Below are 18,030 nucleotides of genomic sequence, written 5' to 3'. Positions count from 1 at the left end.
GGTTTTTTTTTGTGTGTGTGGTACACGGGCCTCTCACTCTTGTGGCCTCTCCCGTTGCAGAGCACAGGCTCCAGACGCACAGGCTCAGCGGCCATGGCTCACGGGCCCAGCCGCTCCGCAGCATGTGGGATCTTCCCGGACCGGGGCACGAACCCGCGTCCCCTGCATCGGCAGGCGGACTCTCAACCACTGCGCCACCAGGGAAGCCCCCATTTTGATTTTTGAGTCAAGTAGTTTTCCTTTTTCCTGTATTAAGTCATTCCTTTTGGCTGACTGAAATAGTTAGCATTTTTGACAACCCCTCCCTCCTGCTTTGAAAACTAAAGTGTACTGATTCTCCTGCCTTTCTGACTGCTCTTTCTTTGATGATCCTTCCTTCTCACACTCCTGGAAAAGGAAGTGGTGGGAATTTCCTCAAGATTTAACCCACCTTTACTCCCCTTGGAAACCGCATGTCTGCAAGTCTTATCTTCTGAGTCCACAGGTTTCTCCAAAGTTTTGTTCTGTTTTTTTAAAAATGTAAATTTATTTATTTATTTGGCTGTGCGTGGGCTTTCTCTAGTTGCGGCGAGTGGGGTCCTCTCTTGTTGCAGAGCACGGGCTCTAGGCGCACGGGCTTCAGTAGTTGTGGCTCGCGGGCTCTAAAGTGCAGGCTTAGTAGTTGTGGCGCACGGGCTTAGTTGCTCCGCGGCATGTGGGATCTTCCCGGACCAGGGCTCGAACCCGTGTCCCCTGCATTGGCGGGTGGATTCTTAACCACTGTGCCACCAGGGAGGTCCCCAAAGTTTTGGTTCTTAAACTTCAAAGGCCACCTAGACACTTGCAGCTGGTTGTCAGTGTTATCTAAAGCAACATCTCTAAATCGGGAATTTTATTTATTTATTTATAAATCTAATGAACCTAATATAGGGCAAGGTTATTTATTTATTTTTAAAAATATTTATTTATTTATTTTGGCTGTGCTGGGTCTTACTTGCGGCACATGGGATGTTTTAGTTGCGGCATGCAGACTTCGTAGTTGCAGCATGAGGACTCTTAGTTGTGTCATGCGAACTCTTAGTTGCGGCACGTGAACTCTTAGTTGCGGCACGCATGTGGGATCTAGGTTCCCGATCAGGGATCGAACCTGGGCCCCCTGAATTGGGAGTGTGGAGTCTTACCCACTGGACCACCAGGGAAGTCCCTAAATCAGGAATTTTACATCTATCCTTTTGTTTTTATTTCAGGCTTTTAAAATACCTAGTTTCTTAAATTCTGTTACTCATGAGGATCGTTCATTTCACAGTGGTGCCTAGTGTGTGCCAAGCATTGTACTAGGCACTGGGATATAGTGGTCAGCTGATGAGGCTTGAGTGGAGAGGGCAAAGGTGAAAAGAGAGGGAGATAAATTTGGAGGAGCAGGTGGAAGGCAGACCATGGGAACCTGGTAGGAAATAAGGATATTTGGGGTTTTATTCTAAGCAATAGAAAACCACTAAAAGTTTTAGGCTGGCGGATGACTTTATCAGATTTATGTTTTGAAAAATATCATCTCAGCTCTTATGTGTAGAAAGGATTGGGGGTGGGGAACTGGAGTGAACGCCAAATGAGAAATCAGTTGGGCTAATGCAGTGGACTAGGTGAGACCTAGGGGTGTAGATGATCTAGCCTGGACAAAGGAAGTACGTGGCAGAGGAAATGAAGAAAAGGAAGAGATTAAGAGGTGCAATCAATCCAGCTTGGTGATGGGTTAGTTATGGGGAGTAAGGAAGGGGGCAGACTCAACTGATGCTCCTAGGTCTCTAGGTTTTATTGCTAAAAGGATAGCAATGCCATTTACCATGGGGTGGGAGGAGGGGCAAGCAGGCAGGATGGACTTCTCTTTGGGGTTTATTGAGTTTGCAGAGCCATAGATATCCAGGTGTTTCAAAATGTTAAGCAGACAATTACATCTACAAGTCCGGAGCCCAGTGGTAAGGGTTGGAAATATAAATTTAGCAGTCTTAGCACATAGATGGTAATTAAAACCATAGGGGTTTTAGGCGCTCGAGCTGGAGCACAACACGGAAAAGAATTCTGCCCTTCTGGTGCTTACATTCCAGTGAGGGAGATGGATAACAATGACTAAACAAGATAATTTTAAAAAGTGGTTAAGTTCTGTGAACAAAATATAGCAGGACAAGAGCATAGAGTAGCTTAGGGTGGGGATGGGGGTGACAGTTGACCACGTGAGGAAGGAACGAAGAATGGGGAGTTAAAAGTAGCCAAGTGGGCAGGAAGGGAAAGGATCTCAAGCACTGGAGGAACCAGCGCTTGAAGGGGGAGCACCTCTCTTGATTACAGTTTGGAAGCAGGAATTTGGAGGGAAATTCTTCTGATACCTCTAATTTTCTCCATATATCAGCGGACACAGGATGCTTGCTGGCAGTGTCAAGGTCTCATTGCTGGTTGGTTACAGTAGATTTACAGGAGTCCTTATTTGCCCTGCAGTGACTTTTTTCCCCAAGTGGTGCTGCTTTTGGTTGCTGGTGGAAAATAGAAAATAGGGTTTTTCCAAAGTGGGGATTTTAGCAACCATATTATTGAAATTATAGGCTATAAAATCTAAACTGGATTAGGAAGGAAATGAGGAAAAGGAGAGGGCTGATGGAGTCGAAGAAAGTAAATAGGCCAGCGTCCTGGGATGGCTGATGAGGTCAAAATGAAGCCAAAGAGGAGGGGGAACCAGTTTGGGAGGACAGGAAGTCAAGGTCAAGGATGCTGAAATTAGTGATGCTGGAGGGGAGCAATTTGGTGTGAGTATGGGAACGTGTGGCCAGGGTGACTGGGGGAAGGAGTGCAGAAACCTGGCAGTTAGGATGGATTTTCCAAGTGGACGCTGAAGTCACCTAAGGTGACAGCAGAGCCCGCAGTGGTGAAGAGGGCTGAGTTAGAGGCTAAAGTCTTGACAACCATCTCCAATTCTAAAACACCCCCCCGCTTAGACGTTTATGCATTTTAAAAATATCCAAAATTTGAAATAAAGTCTTTGGTGATAAAGGTCTTCATAGGTTTTGCTATGATCTCAATTCCACAAATACAGCACTTACTTGACGTAGGCAGGCCTGCAAGGTGTTTTTGACATCTAGTTCACCTCTCCTGATCTCACATTTCCTGGTGTTTACTTATTTTATGGTAAGAATGGGATGGTATATAGCCTATCACTTTGTACAGCAGACTTGCATAAGACCATTTTCTTTTTATTTATTTATTTATTATTTTTTTTTTTTGTGGTACGCGGGCCTCTCGCTGTTGTGGCCTCTCCCGTTGCGGAGCACAGGCTCTGGACGCGCAGGCTCAGCGGCCACGGCTCACGGGCCCACCCGCTCCGCGGCATGTGGGATCTTCCCGGATCGGGGCACGAACCCGTGTCCCCTGCATGGGCAGGCGGACTCTCAACCACTGCGCCACCAGGGAAGTCCAGACCATTTTCTTAGAATTCCAGGTGTCTTTCAGCCCAGGCATTTTGGCAGGATAACTTTGGAATCCAATCTGGGTTCCTAGCACGGTGACTGAAACAAGTTTCAATTAAGTGATGAATATTTACATGGTATGCTTAGAGCAGTGCCCCAATGTAAATATTATAGGAAGCAATCAGTCAGTGTTATCTACTACTAGCTGATTAAATTATGCTGAGCTGCAGTTCCTCATGAAATGGGTTTGCCACTATCTATCTCACACAGCATTCTGAGAATGAAGTCAGACACGACACTACCTGGGAATTAGAAAGTCTTAGTTTCCTTCCATTGCTCCCCTTTGCCCTTCTAGGGCTGTTGCATGGTCACACGTCTAACTAGTCTCTAGCAGCTAACAAGAAGTAAGAAACTGTTCAGATGGGAACAAGCTGGCTTTCAGGGTAAGGCTCTCCCGCTCCTCCGCAGTGGTGAGCACGGAAGCCGGGCGGGGGCGCCAGCGGGTGGCTTCGTGGACAGAGCCGGCACGCCGTCACCTTCCCGGCTGCAGCAGAGCCCCGGCAGGCATCGTCTGCCCTGCTCCACTCGGCAGTGTCTTCACTCCAGATGCACATGAGGCTCAAACGGGGTGACACCGAAAGGTAGCAGGAGAACCTGAATTTCTTTCAGAGACTCTGAACCCGGCAGCGTGGCAGGCAGCAAGGAGCACACACCCGCCAGCGGCTGGTGCACCTGACAACTCCGGCAACACAAACATAACAAGATAGAGAAAGTGGAGGCCCAGTCCAGATGCTGAATGTCAGACAGCGTTTATGTGTGGGGCAGGGCGAGGGAGTACAGGAGAAGAAATACAAACATTCAACAGACGAGCAAATTAAACTGGCAGAATAAAACAGGAAACCACAATAAATGCTTAGCAGCCAAACACATTTATTAGTCTTTTTTCTTTTTTTTTTCCAGGAACCCAAAAATATTTTGTAGTTATAATGTAAGCAACTGAGTTGCACATAATACAATCATATCTTTCCAAAATAAAATAAAATAAAAAACTAAACAAAAACAAAAATAAGCTGCTTAAAAGCCCAAAAAAACCCTTCAGAAAACTCATATATGCATTACATCATCTCTCAGCTTTAATGAAATGACGACGACTTAATTCCTTATTACTCAACCTGTCACAATTTTTTTTTTTTGAAATCCAGCATGAGAAATACAGTACCTGCTATGGCAAAAAATACACATAAAATGCAACTTTTCAGCTTATTTGTACATTAGTAGAGTTTAACATTTTATTGTTTGTTTTTTAAGTGAACCAGTGATTTTAAGTACCACTATACTAAAAAAGTAAAATAAAATATAGAAAAGGGGGGCCCAGCCTGCCATGCAAGTGCACCTCTAAAGTGCCTAGTTTCTGTGTCCATGTAAAACCAGTCATATGAGAAGCAATTTCAACATATGGGAGTTTGATTAAACCTCTATGTTTAAGAGAAAAAAAAAAAAAAAAAACAAAGCCATATCCTCCCCTTTTCTCCCTCAAACTTCCTTAAATCCCGTCATCCATGACTTTTTTTTTTTTTTGAAATCCAGCATGAGAAATACAGTACCTGCTATGGCAAAAAATACACATAAAATGCAACTTTTCAGCTTATTTGTACATTAGTAGAGTTTAACATTTTATTGTTTGTTTTTTAAGTGAACCAGTGATTTTAAGTACCACTATACTAAAAAAGTAAAATAAAATATAGAAAAGGGGGGCCCAGCCTGCCATGCAAGTGCACCTCTAAAGTGCCTAGTTTCTGTGTCCATGTAAAACCAGTCATATGAGAAGCAATTTCAACATATGGGAGTTTGATTAAACCTCTATGTTTAAGAGAAAAAAAAAAAAAAAAAGACAATGCCATATCCTCCCTTTTCTCCCCTCAAACTTCCTTAAATCCCGTCATCCACTTTCTGTACGGCCCACCAGTAGAGAGAAAAGAAAGCCACCAAAATAACATTGTAAAAGCTATTTCAAGTATAAGAAAAACAAAACACTTCTAGGTAACTTGCAGAGAGCATCAAAATTGTGCAGCTATTTAGTCATGTTTACAGGTTTTGTTTCTGCGGACAGTGTTTCAGATGAGAGGATTTTTGCTGTACCTTCCTGTTACCTGTTTGTGTGCAAAGTTGGAAAGCTGCCTTTGAAAGATCCAGCCTCTTTCTGATGCCCTTCTCTGCACCTTCTGTGAAAGGGGGCAAGGAGAGAAGCGAAGGGAGGAGCAACACGCCCCAGGCCGTCAGGCCGTCTCTCCTCTGCGCCATCCCCCAGGGCCCTCGCTTCTCTTGTTCACCATCAGTGACCTAACTCTCATTGCAGAGATTCCCATATTCAGTTTCCTGATTTGGTAGGATGTATTTTACTATGTAAACATAGCCCCCTAGGATTATGGAACCCAAAGCAGCATATATATCTCCATCTAAATGGAGAAAGAGAAAATAGTCCAGAAACCTCTCCTCGGGTTGCTTCTGTTATCTGTTTTTGGTTACTCGAAACAGGGAGGGGTGGGGTGGGCACAGAGTAAGTCATAAGCAAATAGTGGAGCGTTAGGAGTGGGCATGGTTGAGCCTTTGCGTCTGCTTATTTTTTTTTCCTCTGGGAAGGGTTTTTTTTTTTTTTTTTTAAAACCTGTTAAAAATGTTCCTGCATCTTAAGTCATACTGAGGTTAAGGCCAAGGGTGCAGAATCTTGTGCACGTGTCTCTGTGAGCACATTCATGGTGCATGCACCATTTTTTATGTCTTCTGTGAGATCACTGGACACACTTTGGTCACTGGTGTGTGCAAAGGGTGGTGGGGGGGAGTGTCCCAGGACAGAAGTGCAGAGATCAGCAGAGCCCTTTGGGAGCGTCGCAGAGGGACAGAAGGGCAGGAAAAACTCAGGAGGGACCAGAGGAAGGAGACTGATAGAAAAGGGGCTTCCACACAAACAACAGAAATAAAATCCGCAGGTCGACAGCGCCCAGATCAGAAGGTGGGTGGTGGATATGCGTACATTTATCATCAAGCTTCTTCCCTCAAAGGAAGTCGTCAGTAGACAAAGATCAGCGAGCCCAACCTAAAAAGGGCTTCTTGACAGATACAGGGTTTATCTTTAAGATGGGGGGAGCTAGGGGGTTTGCGAAGAAGCTATTCAAAACGATCTATTCTGGTCCTGCCTCATGAGCGGCCACATCTAGGAGAGCAGTAGCTGACAGATCCCTACAAGCAGCACTCGTTGAAGTTATTTACCTCTACCTAAAGTCAGCTTCAAGCCTCGTGGAGGGAGGGACACCTGAGGGTGCGCGGGCCTTTCAGGGAGGTTGCCTGCACGTCTCAGATGAGTTTCCTTCTAAGTAAGAAATCAATTCATTTCCAGAGCATCGCAAAGCAACACGGCTATGAATTCTACAGCACAAAATTGAAATGCCAGGGACTGATTCTCTTTATGATCTACAGAATGCTACTCAGTTACTCAAAGTGTGTGTGTGTGTGTGTGTGTGTGTGTGTGTGTGTGTGTGTCTGTGTGTGTTTGAACCAAGAAAGGTTGAGAACTCAAGGTCTCAGGAAAAAACATTCTGGAGTCCCTGGAGGGGATGGATCTTCTGGAAGAGAGAAATCCAGACACTCCCTACCCTGGAACTAGAGCTAGAATAGATGGCATCTGTTCAGAGCAGGGTTTAAACACTGGTCTGTCGTCACTGTGTATGGGAGGCAGTGGAGAGAACATCACCCACAAATGCAAGTCCACTCCCCTGACCTGTTCTGCTTTCTCTTCTTAAACATGAAAGAATAAGATCTGAAACTTCTGATGGCTTTAAAAAAAGAAGTGGAAAACATCGTATTTTTAGGGTTACTTTCACAGCAAAGAAAAAATTCTAAAAGTTATCCTGCTATCTACACGTTCCTATTTTTCCAAGGATAACCCACCAATGTCAGAAAAGGAGGGGAGTTAAGGGTCTACACTGCAGGGGAAATGTACCTCGAGGTATTGTTTTGTGTTAGACAGCTGAAACGTCAGAATTTTATTTTTTTGTTTTCCTTTTTGTCTAAAGGCAATCTAACAGATTGGAACCCTGATGAGATCGTGCCTGTGCAGGCTTGCAGGGGCACGAGGAGACTGTGATCAAGTCTGTTACTAGTTACAGTACTGTGAACATCAACAGCAAAACTGCTGCAGGGAAACACTGGCTCCAGGCACGGCAGTCTCTTGCTTCCGATACTGTGTGTTGCCAATAATGCCTAGACCAGAGCAACGCAAGGGCCACGACTGACTGCAGGAAGGATGAACGGAGGGATGCTGTCAGGACAAAGAGGAGGCCGTGGGCTTTCCGGTGGCGAACACCTCACTGCTCACTAGCTACACACAGCTTAATAACTGCAAAGGAAGCAGAGAGGTCACATATGGCGGAGGGGTAGCGGATAGGGAAGAGCTGCCCTGTTTGCCTGTCAAGCAACAGACCTCTTCCCCACAGAGCAAGAAAGTTTCCTTACAATTAAATTCACTTAAAAATGACTAAGAAAGAAGAAAGAAAAATTAAAATGGAGCGAGGAGGAGGAGGAGGAGTTTTTTTTTGAAATGACGTACAGATTAAGGTCAGCACGAGTGAGGCAAGGTTTCCTGAGCTTGAAAGGGTTCTGAGTTCAGGACAGGGTGAGCACTTTTTTCCAGAAAACACGGGGGCCTTTGGGGCCCTCCTGTTGCACCAGGCTGACACTGCACGGCTAGGATGGAGATCCCGTACCACACTGGTTGGTAGGGACTGCAGGCCCCCCAGGAAGTGCCAGGCCGGACTCACAGGTCTCTTTCTACCTCACTGTGCCGACCTTACCGCTTCTTACCCTCACTCCCCTTCCCTGCCAGCTTGAGGGGATACCATGGACACAGAAACTGTAGAACAAGGATACAAAGCTACTTCCTTCCCCTTTCTGCCCTCTCCTCCCACCCCCCCCTTTGCAGAATGCATAGTTACAATTCACACGTTACAAAGTAAAGAAGCAATGATGACCACATATGGGACCTTTTTTTTTTTTTGAAAAAAGAAAAATCCAACAACCTCTTCTTAAATTCAGTATCAAAATTCACATTTGCATAATAATACATTTCAAGGCCATTAGAGAGGAATGAGAGTGAAGCCCCGGAAGCTGCAGCATCTCTCCTCCCTGTGTCTTCCTGAATGAAGCTGAAGGAATCTTGCGGAGGGATTGTTTTCCTCTTTGGGGAGTTCTGAGGAATTATGGAAATGGCCCTTAGCATTCACTTGATTTCTCTTTAGAAAAGAGAGGGAGTGGGGAGAAGAGGTGGAATTGTTTAAAACAAACGTGAAACAAAGGAAGAGACACTGCAGATTTCTATGTTTAACTATAATAGGTCTGAAGAAATAAAATATGATTGCAGATTTTTCTCTTTTCTTTCACAAACACGTCAGTCTTATCCTCTCAAAAGCCTTTTCCTCGTGTGTGATACCCTGTTTGCACAAACAGCAACATTATGTGACTTCCATTTGGGAAAAGAATTGCCTTCTCAGGACACAGACTCAAAGGGTGGCAACGCGCTGCCTGCCCTGCGTGAGGCAGGAGGGAGAAAAGCCTTCTCGACGTGCACGAGTGTGTCACGAGCATCACCATATTTCAATTCTCCAGTGCTTACGGGAAAACAAAAGACTAAAACAGCCACAGCCACACACGCACACACATAAACACGAAGAAGACTAGGCAATGCAGAGAGATGAAGTTCAACCTGCACTCTTGGACTAACCCGGTCTCTGTCATCTGCGCACCATCACCTCGTCATCCCCTCTCCCAAGTCCCGGAACCTCTCCCCCACAACTCTACACTGTGCAATAAAAACGCCCCGGGGACGGTCCGGAGACATGCCGACTTCCCTAAAGACCAAGCTGACCGTCTTTCTGTTTTATCCCAATGGGTAGGCTCTTCCTAAAACAGACGGTCTCTGAACTCACAAAGGCACATTCAGAAATACTACACTTAAGTAATTAATTCCTTGGACAAAATTAAAAGGGGGGGGGTAGGGGTGGTGTTTTAAACACATATATTTTAACATCCCGAGACGTCTGGCAAGAAGTGTCATGCTGAATGCATCACTTGGTGAAAAACTCTACTACCTTTAAAAGGTATGTAACTTCTTTAAGGGTTCCAAAGGTTTTTGCTGTTTTGTATAAACAGTTCCCTTTTTCATTTTTGGCGGGCACACGCAGGATACACTCTCTTCCTCTCCATAAAGCTCTGCTGTCAGGTTGGTCCTGCAGCGAGGTGGCTCCTGGCATCCCGTCTCCTCTCACAACCCAGCCCTCCGAGGACTGTGCACGGCTTTCAGGACCCCAAGGAGAAGGACCGCCAGATGCAGTAAGAGGTCCAGGGAAGCGGGCGACCAGAAAGGAAGGAAAGCACTTCGCGCCACAACATTGGAAGCTACTCCACAGTTTCTCTTTTGCTGCTCACCAGCAGCAGCAAAGAGGACTTTCACTTTTTGAGAAAAACAATCCCAGCTAATTAATATTGGCTCAACATGGATCAATTCCAATTGGGAATCTACTTTCAAAACAATGATTTATATTTTGAAAGTGAAATTGAGGCACAAAGTGCCCTAGGGAAACACTATTACTTTTCAATTTAAAACAGAACACTTCTTGCCTCTTTCTGACCTTTCTCCTCCCATGAACAAAACAAGCGTTTGTCACAATGAAGAACCAACAGCTGAATTTTGCAGAGACCTTTTGCTCAGGGCAGTACCATTTTTCCTGGTGTGCACAGTTGTCGTTAAAAACAAATTCAGGTGTACGGCTAACTGAAGAGGAAATTATTTAAATTCTGTGAGGCAAACACTGGCAGTTTCTATCACTTTTGCTATTTCATTTTGGTGGTGGTTGGAGGTTACTGTAAGAGACTGACAGTTTAAAAACCACTCCAAAAAAAACAAAAAAACCAAAAACCACTCAAAATGTTCGAATACTTGGTAATTAGTCCAGATCTAGGCCGAGTGACCGTAAACATAAGGATGGCATGGATGCCCAGCCGGTGGGGTGTAGCCCTGTTTCCGGACCGGTGTTCCCTTCACCATCCTGTGCGTGTCTGTGGCCTCTTTCCTCTGCTGAAGCGGGCAGGGTCATTGCTCAATTTTAATTACGTTATTACTATGTTCATAGATTCTTGAAGTTGATAATTATTATTTCAAATAAAGAATGTGATGCCAGTACCTCCTTTGTAAAATTTCAGGTCAAGAAAACAATGCCATCATTGACAAATGGGGACCATCTCTGAAAATACACACACCTTTGGCACTGGCCATAAACCTACAGGCTTTATCACAGGGTGTGAACTAACTCTGGAAATAGAGATAATATTCTATGTTTTGTAATAGACTGATGATGTCCTTGACAACATTTTATACACCTGCCTGCTTCTAGACTGCCTGGACACCCTGTACTTGTGGATAAGAAAGCAGAGAGGCCGTGGCGCAGTTCTGCAGCCGAGGGGAAGGGCACTCCGTTTTCTGATTAACTGCTGAGGTTATATACACGGGCCAGACTATTTTCATCTGCACTGTCGCAGGCAGCCTTAGATGTACACTCACGGGAGGGAAAACAATAAGATTTCTCTTTGTAGTAACACTAAGAAGTGTAGTTAATGCATAGTCGTGAAGTATGACAAAACTTGGCGAAACACTGGAGAAGAAAAGATTTGATTTCTTTTTTTTAACCAGCTAAAAATGTATCTCTCCTCCTAAAGACCTTATAGATAAGTAAAAGAAAAAAACCCAAACTCAAAACAATAACCTAGAGTGTTGTATGCTGAATTTGAACTCTGAGGATGGGGGAGAAGGGGACCTTTTCAACATAAAGACTCAATTGTTCCCTAATCTTAGAGATGGCTACTACAGCCAAGTCTGCTGAAAACATCCTGTTTACACAGCAGAGAACAGGCTTGGCCTAAGCATTCTGCTCGGCTCACAGACATCTTCATTCTGTTTAACAGTCAAGATGGCAAAATAGAAAAAATAAAACTAAAAAGTACACAGCGTCTGAGGTCGATATGGAATCTGGCTGTTAATCTTACAAAAACTGCCCCCCTCCCCTGCAAAAAGTGGTGAAAGTGAGAGTGAATATTTGCAACTAGTTAATAGTCTGTGAAATTTTAGTTGCTGCTAGCTATATTAATAACAGGTCTTCCAAATTCTTCGAGAGTAATTTTTTTTTTCTTTTCTTTCTTTCTGCATATCTTACACACCACATGCAACCCACAGGAACTTGGAAGAACCAACTGCTAACTTCTGCTACATTCACGTCAGAAGAGCTGGGAAAGTTCTTAGGACAGGAGCCACAGTAATAGAAAATCAAGTTGCTATAAATAAAACTGACTGAATGGCAATCAAGGCGTAATGTTGATTTACTGGGGGACACTGATGAAAGGATGTGCTTTGGGACCTTAACTTGCAGCACTGCTAAGTTAACTTCCGTGAATGTTGTAAATGAAAAATATCAAGGGCTGGGGACTTGCGGGATCAGAGATGCCACATGGACCATCCATTTCGTCACAGTGTCTAGGAGATCTGTACTTTTTTTTTTAACACCTAAAATTAGGTCATGGCACTGGATCTTAATTGCCAGGAGAGGTCTCCGGTCTGATGGAAGACTTCCCTTCCCCTTCTAGCGCTTCTTTCCTTTTGGCTACTCATGTGGTAGACAGAAACCAAGTTCATGATGTTTGAGAGCGGGATATCTCTGGCCACTAGTAATCAAGTGTTTAAAAAAATACAGGAAACTGGTAAAAATTGGAAAGCTCAAGTTTACATGATCAAAATGTTCATGAAGTAAATCCATGTAATGAGAGGTCACCAGCAAGCCCCTGTACCCATGCCAGAATGCAGTGGGAGAGAAGATGCTTCCGCCACATTTTCTAAGTGTACTGAAGCCATCTAACCTCTCAGCAGACGTGGCTCTTGCCAAGGAATACCACGGAAAGAAAAGTTTTCCTCTTCCATTACATCCTCATTATATCCTGTTCTTAGGTCACTGACAACCAAAAAAGCAAAGCTTCCAGCAACTGGTCAAGAAAAAGGGAGTTGATGGGAAAGGGAGGAGACAAAGGAGAAGAGCAGAAAAATAGGAACCCTTTCTAATGGCCCGACACAAAGAGCCTTTCCAAGTCACTGCAGTTGTCACCAGAGAAGCCGATACACAGTAACAAAGGTTGACAGCACGAGGAAGGATCTTGGTATCCCACATTATCAAGACATAAAAGCATACTTCCTTGATTTCTGTTTCTTTAATGACTTTAAATTTAGCCCACTGCCTTCGGGGCCTGTCCAGAACCACTCCAATTTCTGTAACGGGTGAGTGTCTTACCGTCTGGAGCGACGGGACCACATGCACATACGCGTGAGTTCCTCTTGCTTAGGATGTGTGGGTGTATGTACGAAGGCACTAAAGCGGTTTCAGAGAAACGGCAGGCAGCAACCCCACCCACTCCCTTTACCTGTCGAGCAGGAGTTTCTTTCCCACTGGGAAGCTTAGGTGTTCAAAAGAAGCTGTGGTCATGCTTGGGAATTCTAACCCCTGGCCCAGGAGGGAATACAAAAAGAGAATGCGACATCACCAAAAACTGAAAGGAAATACTCCACATCTCCGGCTGGGGGATGGGGATAATTAAGCAGCAGATCTTCAAAACAGCCATTAAAATGAGCAATACGTAGCTGGGAGCTAAAAAAGTAAAACCACTTGTTCCTTGTTAGATTCTTCTACTTTCTCCTCCTCCATTAACAAACGGAGGTAAGACGGACACTCTTCGTTAACAGAACAGTCCACAGATATTTTTCCTCTAGTAATGCCTACATTTAAAATTTGTTCCAAAAATGATTAACCTATATTTCCTAACTCTTTACATAGATTCTCAGCAATCCAACCGTACTACTTTACAGATTAGAGTTACTTTTTTTTTTTTTTAAGCTGTTGTTTCTTTCTTTGATCCTTTCTTTTGTTGCTGTGGTTGGGGAGACAGGGAGAAAGGTTCCTTTAAAGAAAACTAAAAATTCCAAGGGGAGATTTAAATGTTCAGTCTTAAATGGAAAGGAATAAAGTGATGGCATTCCCATTTATACACACCAAACACTCTCCCACTAAAGTATATACAATTTCCAATGAATCCATGCTAGAGCTCTTATAAAGCTTAATCCTTCTCCCATATCTTTTAAGCTCGTGAATTTACCTGTTGCTGCTAAATTGATAATTTTTAAAAAATATTTCTTTCTACGTGTTTTAAAATGTGTGATCCCCAGTATGACAATAACGTTTGGAGACTTTTCTTTTTACATTTTAAGTAAAAATTGTTTAAACTTTCTGAAGTTTCAGGAACTTGTAAAAGTTTATTAACAGGAAAGAAACAGCCATCTATCTAGGATAAGATACGGTTAAATAAACCATCTTCCAAAGTCTGGCTTCCTACCCTAGAATTCCTGAGAATGCTTGCAAATTTTAAAGCAGGAAAATAAATGTTAAAAACAAAAACAAAAAACACTGTTAAATGCTCCCAGAGTTAGTCTTCATCTAAAATATATATTTATATGTATATATATATGCACTTTTTGGTCTTTTTAAAAGTTTTTAGTTTTTTTCCCTTTAAGCTTATGATGGAAGAACATTTTAGCTTTCATGTTTATTTTTACATATTTCAAATCCCTCATTATGTCTTGTAAACAAGAGGGGCTCTAGCACCCGGCTTTCACCGTAGTATCGTTAAGGAACTCAACTAACCCATAGTGCAGGTCAAGGAACCAACAGGCAGGAAGAGAGGAGGGTGGGGCAGGACATGCCAGGGAACCAAGAGCAGCAGTGGACAGTCACCACTGGCTCGCGTGAGCCTCAGGACATGCTCCCGGCCCAGGGACACTCAGATTCAGCCTTCTGTAGATGTGTGAACACAGCTGCTCTTCACCTGGAGGCCACCACACATGCCACGGTTTTGCCCCCGCAGGCAGAGAGCAGTCAGTGGGGCTCGAAGGAGACATTTTGTGCGTGCGTGGGCAGAAGTGGAAGGGGCATGGTGGTGATGAAAACCGGAGGGCACAGTTAGTTCTCTAAAGGCATCCGATGGGACCAAACCAACGCTAGAAACTCAAGTTTGACCACCTACCCACAAAGGGTTCATAAAGACTCGCATGAGCAAGTGCTCACTTGAATTGTGCACGTCAATCTCTTTTGAGGCTAGGTTTATAATCAAGAGTAAACTGAGAGGACTACAGAATTCCCATTCTTTGTCTCACAAAACCACTTAAATGCAAATAATTGGTTTTTGCCTTTTCCTATACACAGCCACCCACCCACCCACAGACACAAGCTAAAAGTCAAATACATTATTAGGCATTGTTGTATCCTTCACTGAAGATGCTAAAGAAAGAAAAACTCCCTTGTCCTCACTAGCAGCAAGTTACGGAGGACAGTAGAGGTCTGCTCCCACCAAGGGTTGGAATGGGCAGGTATTTGCTGGTACAGAATGTCGGCACTTTATGTTAAACAGTATAATGCAGACTGGGATGTCCACACAAGTGCTAGCACGTTACCGGCACACGTCCCCCCCCCCTCCCCCCCACCCCGCCAGCCATCTGTTTTGTATAAATGGGTACCCTTCAGGTCTGCTGTTAACTCTTCACAAAAAGCAGTTTGATACATTTTGATTCCAACATAAGTACATACATGTTGGTGATAACTGTGGATTAAAAGTTGCCCCCTATTCGGCCCAGAGTACTACTACATTGATGCTTAAAAAAAAAAAAGTCTTTAAATACCGAAATAAAAAAAGCAACATTACAAGGAAAAAAAAAAAAGAGGTCAAAACCAAAAAAAGGTGCACTACTTAAGTCTTTGCTAAGTTATACCTGCCTAAGCAAAACCACATACACAGGAAATACACAGCACAGAGAAACAAAAGGAAACGCTTGAAGTACACACTGGTTTAAGAACATTCGTTAAGTAAACGTTTCTGTCAGTGATGGCCTGGTGCTGTAACACGCCACGGCCTGGCACAGGTAACGCTCAGCAAGAAGGGAGCAGAGAGGGAGGAGCTGCGGATGCTTGCAGGAGGCTGCTCACAACTTATTTTTTTTTCTGTTTTCGTAAAATGTTAAAGAGAAACAATAGAAAATTTAAATTCAGCATTACCTTTCTGACCAATTTCTCATACCTGATTACACAAGAAAGGGGGAACACAGTTTTTCTGCTTTTGAGACATCACATCGTTAAAAGCTACCTTACTGTCTGTTCCCATTCAGACTAATGAAAAGGCCAGCATGAAATTTAACAGATATTCAGATGTGCCTACTAGTAGCCACTTACTTCAAAAAACAGAAATAAATAAACACACAGTTGCTCCAAGAGGTACCTCCTGCTCTCCTAGTTTGGGGGACTTGGCAGTGCTCCACTCTACTGCTAGGTCAAAAGAAAAGAGACAGAAAACTCACGCTCGGGCTACTTTGCAAATGTAAAGGAGCTCCCTGCTCTCCTCATTCAAAAGCACTCTGTTCATCTCAATACAGCCCAACGGGGGTGGCTTCAGTAGCAGTGGCTCCCCGAGGCGCTCGTGCTCCTGTGTTCTCATAGTTAAAAAAAATAAAAATAAAAATAAAAAGCAGATGGCCGGCCAGCCAGCCTGCGGACTGTCAGCAATGCAGCTTTCTGAGAAATCAGGATGGGGAGAAGGAGGAGGAGGACACAGGCGCGCGCGCACACACACACGCACACACGCACGCACACACGCACACACACACAGAGACAGAGAGAAGGATGCACGCGAATGCACATGAACACACGTGCACACACATACCAGAACGAGCATGCCTGGGCAGTTACATGTGCCAGAACACACTGGTATTTATCAACCAGCCAATCACAATTTTTTTCTTTTTTTTCTTTTTTTTTGTTTTTTTTTTTTTTAGGTTTTTTGTGTTTTTGTTTTTAAAGTGAGGCTCCGTCAAGTCTTCCCTCCCCCCACCCCAACAATTCTTTTGAATTCCCCTCCCTCCCAAACATGGTAGACCTAAGGACGGAAACACACCCAGTGCAAACAAAGTTAAAAAGCTATTTTTTTTTCAGTATATATGTTTCTTAGCAACAACTTCCATATAACATGAAAAAAGTGAAAAACTAGAAACTAATTTTTTTAATTTTTTTGTGTTTAAATTTAAATGGTATGTGTACTTGCTTCACATTGTCTTTCTAGGTTGGCGTTCATGATTCAAGTATTTCAAGAGTGATATGTTCTCTTTTTGGATTCATATTCCAAACGAAAAAACTGAAGTCATAAGGGAGGCAACTATGTGCTCAGACAGTCTGTCAATGACCCACCTTTTTTTCTCTCTCCGTTTTCTTTTTTCCTTTTAAAAATGTATTTATTGCAAGTTGAAAAAAAAAACGAAAAGGTCAAGTTAGTGCTGCTGCTGTTCCAAAAAAGGTCACGAGGTCAGAGTTGAAAGTTCTAAGTTCAGATTGAATCCGACCCTCCTCCCAGAAGGTCACCAGGTAGTAAAGGAGCAGGGCTGCCCATCCTATGGGGGTCTTCCACGGTCGGGACTCCCCACAAGCTAGAAGAATAGTTTGGGGGTCCCCACAATGAAGCGCCAGCAAGATCGGCCCCGCTGCTGCCACCAGCACTGCTGCTCCATTGCCCGAGCCCTGTGGACCCACCGAAAAGATTCAGAGCAGGTCCGACGGGATCTGACTGGGTCTGGCCGGTCTCCAGGGACTGCCAACCCGCTGCGGGTGCACTCGGGGTTGCCGCAGGGGTAGGGGGCTGAGCTTGTGCCAGAAAGCGGCTAACTTCATCATCAGTGGCAAACTCAGCCAGGATGGTAGTGTTTCCCAACACACACCTGGAAAAAAGGGGAGGGAAAGAGCTATGCGTTTGAGGAAACTCCTAAAAGCATGCATAGGGACTGAGTATTTTGAGCCTTCACTACTCCAAAGTGTGGTCCTTTGACTAGCAGCTTCCACCTCCCCTGGACGCTTTTCAGAATCACAGGATTGGAACCTGCATTTTAACCAGACCAATAGGTGACTGAGAAGTACTGACTGAGAACAACGTATCACTCAATCTCCAGATATCCAAAGACTACTGGAGAATATTATATATCAATATCCCGTGGGATATGGAATTTGTATGTCAAGTAAAATGTCGCCTCTTTCTTTTTTCCCCTTGGGGGTAAAAGATCACAGCCCCAAGCATCAAGGTGACCCAGCTCCAGACACCTGAAGTGCTGCTTCGTCTCAGGGCCGGGCTCACTATCTGACCTCCCCATCACTTGCTTGTTCTGTGTGTACCTTTCTGTCATGGCATCTGCAGCCACGGGGAGTCAGCTCCTCCTGTTCACCACCTTGACAGTGGCAGGGAAGAGGATGGTCAGAGTCTGATCCAGCCCCACTTACTTCAGGAAGAACCCCTGCTACCCACTAACCCCTGCTAACCCCTGCTACCCATCATCACCCACAAAGAGGCCAAAGAAAGCAGCTAGATCCTATTATGAAAAAGGACAGCACTTACAACGTCTCACGTTTCATAAATACTGGATTTGCTTCAT

General features: G+C 44.2%; 1 protein-coding gene across 17 annotated transcripts in view; it reads right to left on the bottom strand.

Annotated features, from left to right (window-relative positions):
- Window positions 1–4,991: 4,991 nt before the first annotated feature.
- TNRC6B (trinucleotide repeat containing adaptor 6B) overlaps window positions 4,992–18,030 on the bottom strand; it is a 283,431-nt gene continuing 270,392 nt past the window's right edge. For 14 of the 17 annotated variants that reach the window (XM_028490624.2, XM_055085311.1, XM_055085312.1 and 11 more), the window contains one exon: window positions 4,992–17,325. In XM_028490624.2, coding sequence (XP_028346425.1) covers window positions 16,938–17,325 — 388 coding nt within the window. In that variant the 3' untranslated portion in view covers window positions 4,992–16,937. The remainder of the gene's footprint in view (window positions 17,326–18,030) is intronic. The other 3 variants (XR_008617589.1, XR_008617590.1, XR_008617591.1) reach the window with 3 other exon arrangements.

This window comes from Physeter macrocephalus, chromosome 6, assembly GCF_002837175.3.
Source record: "Physeter macrocephalus isolate SW-GA chromosome 6, ASM283717v5, whole genome shotgun sequence".
NCBI classification, from domain to species: domain Eukaryota; kingdom Metazoa; phylum Chordata; class Mammalia; order Artiodactyla; family Physeteridae; genus Physeter; species Physeter macrocephalus.
This window is presented reverse-complemented; position numbering and strand designations above follow the sequence as displayed.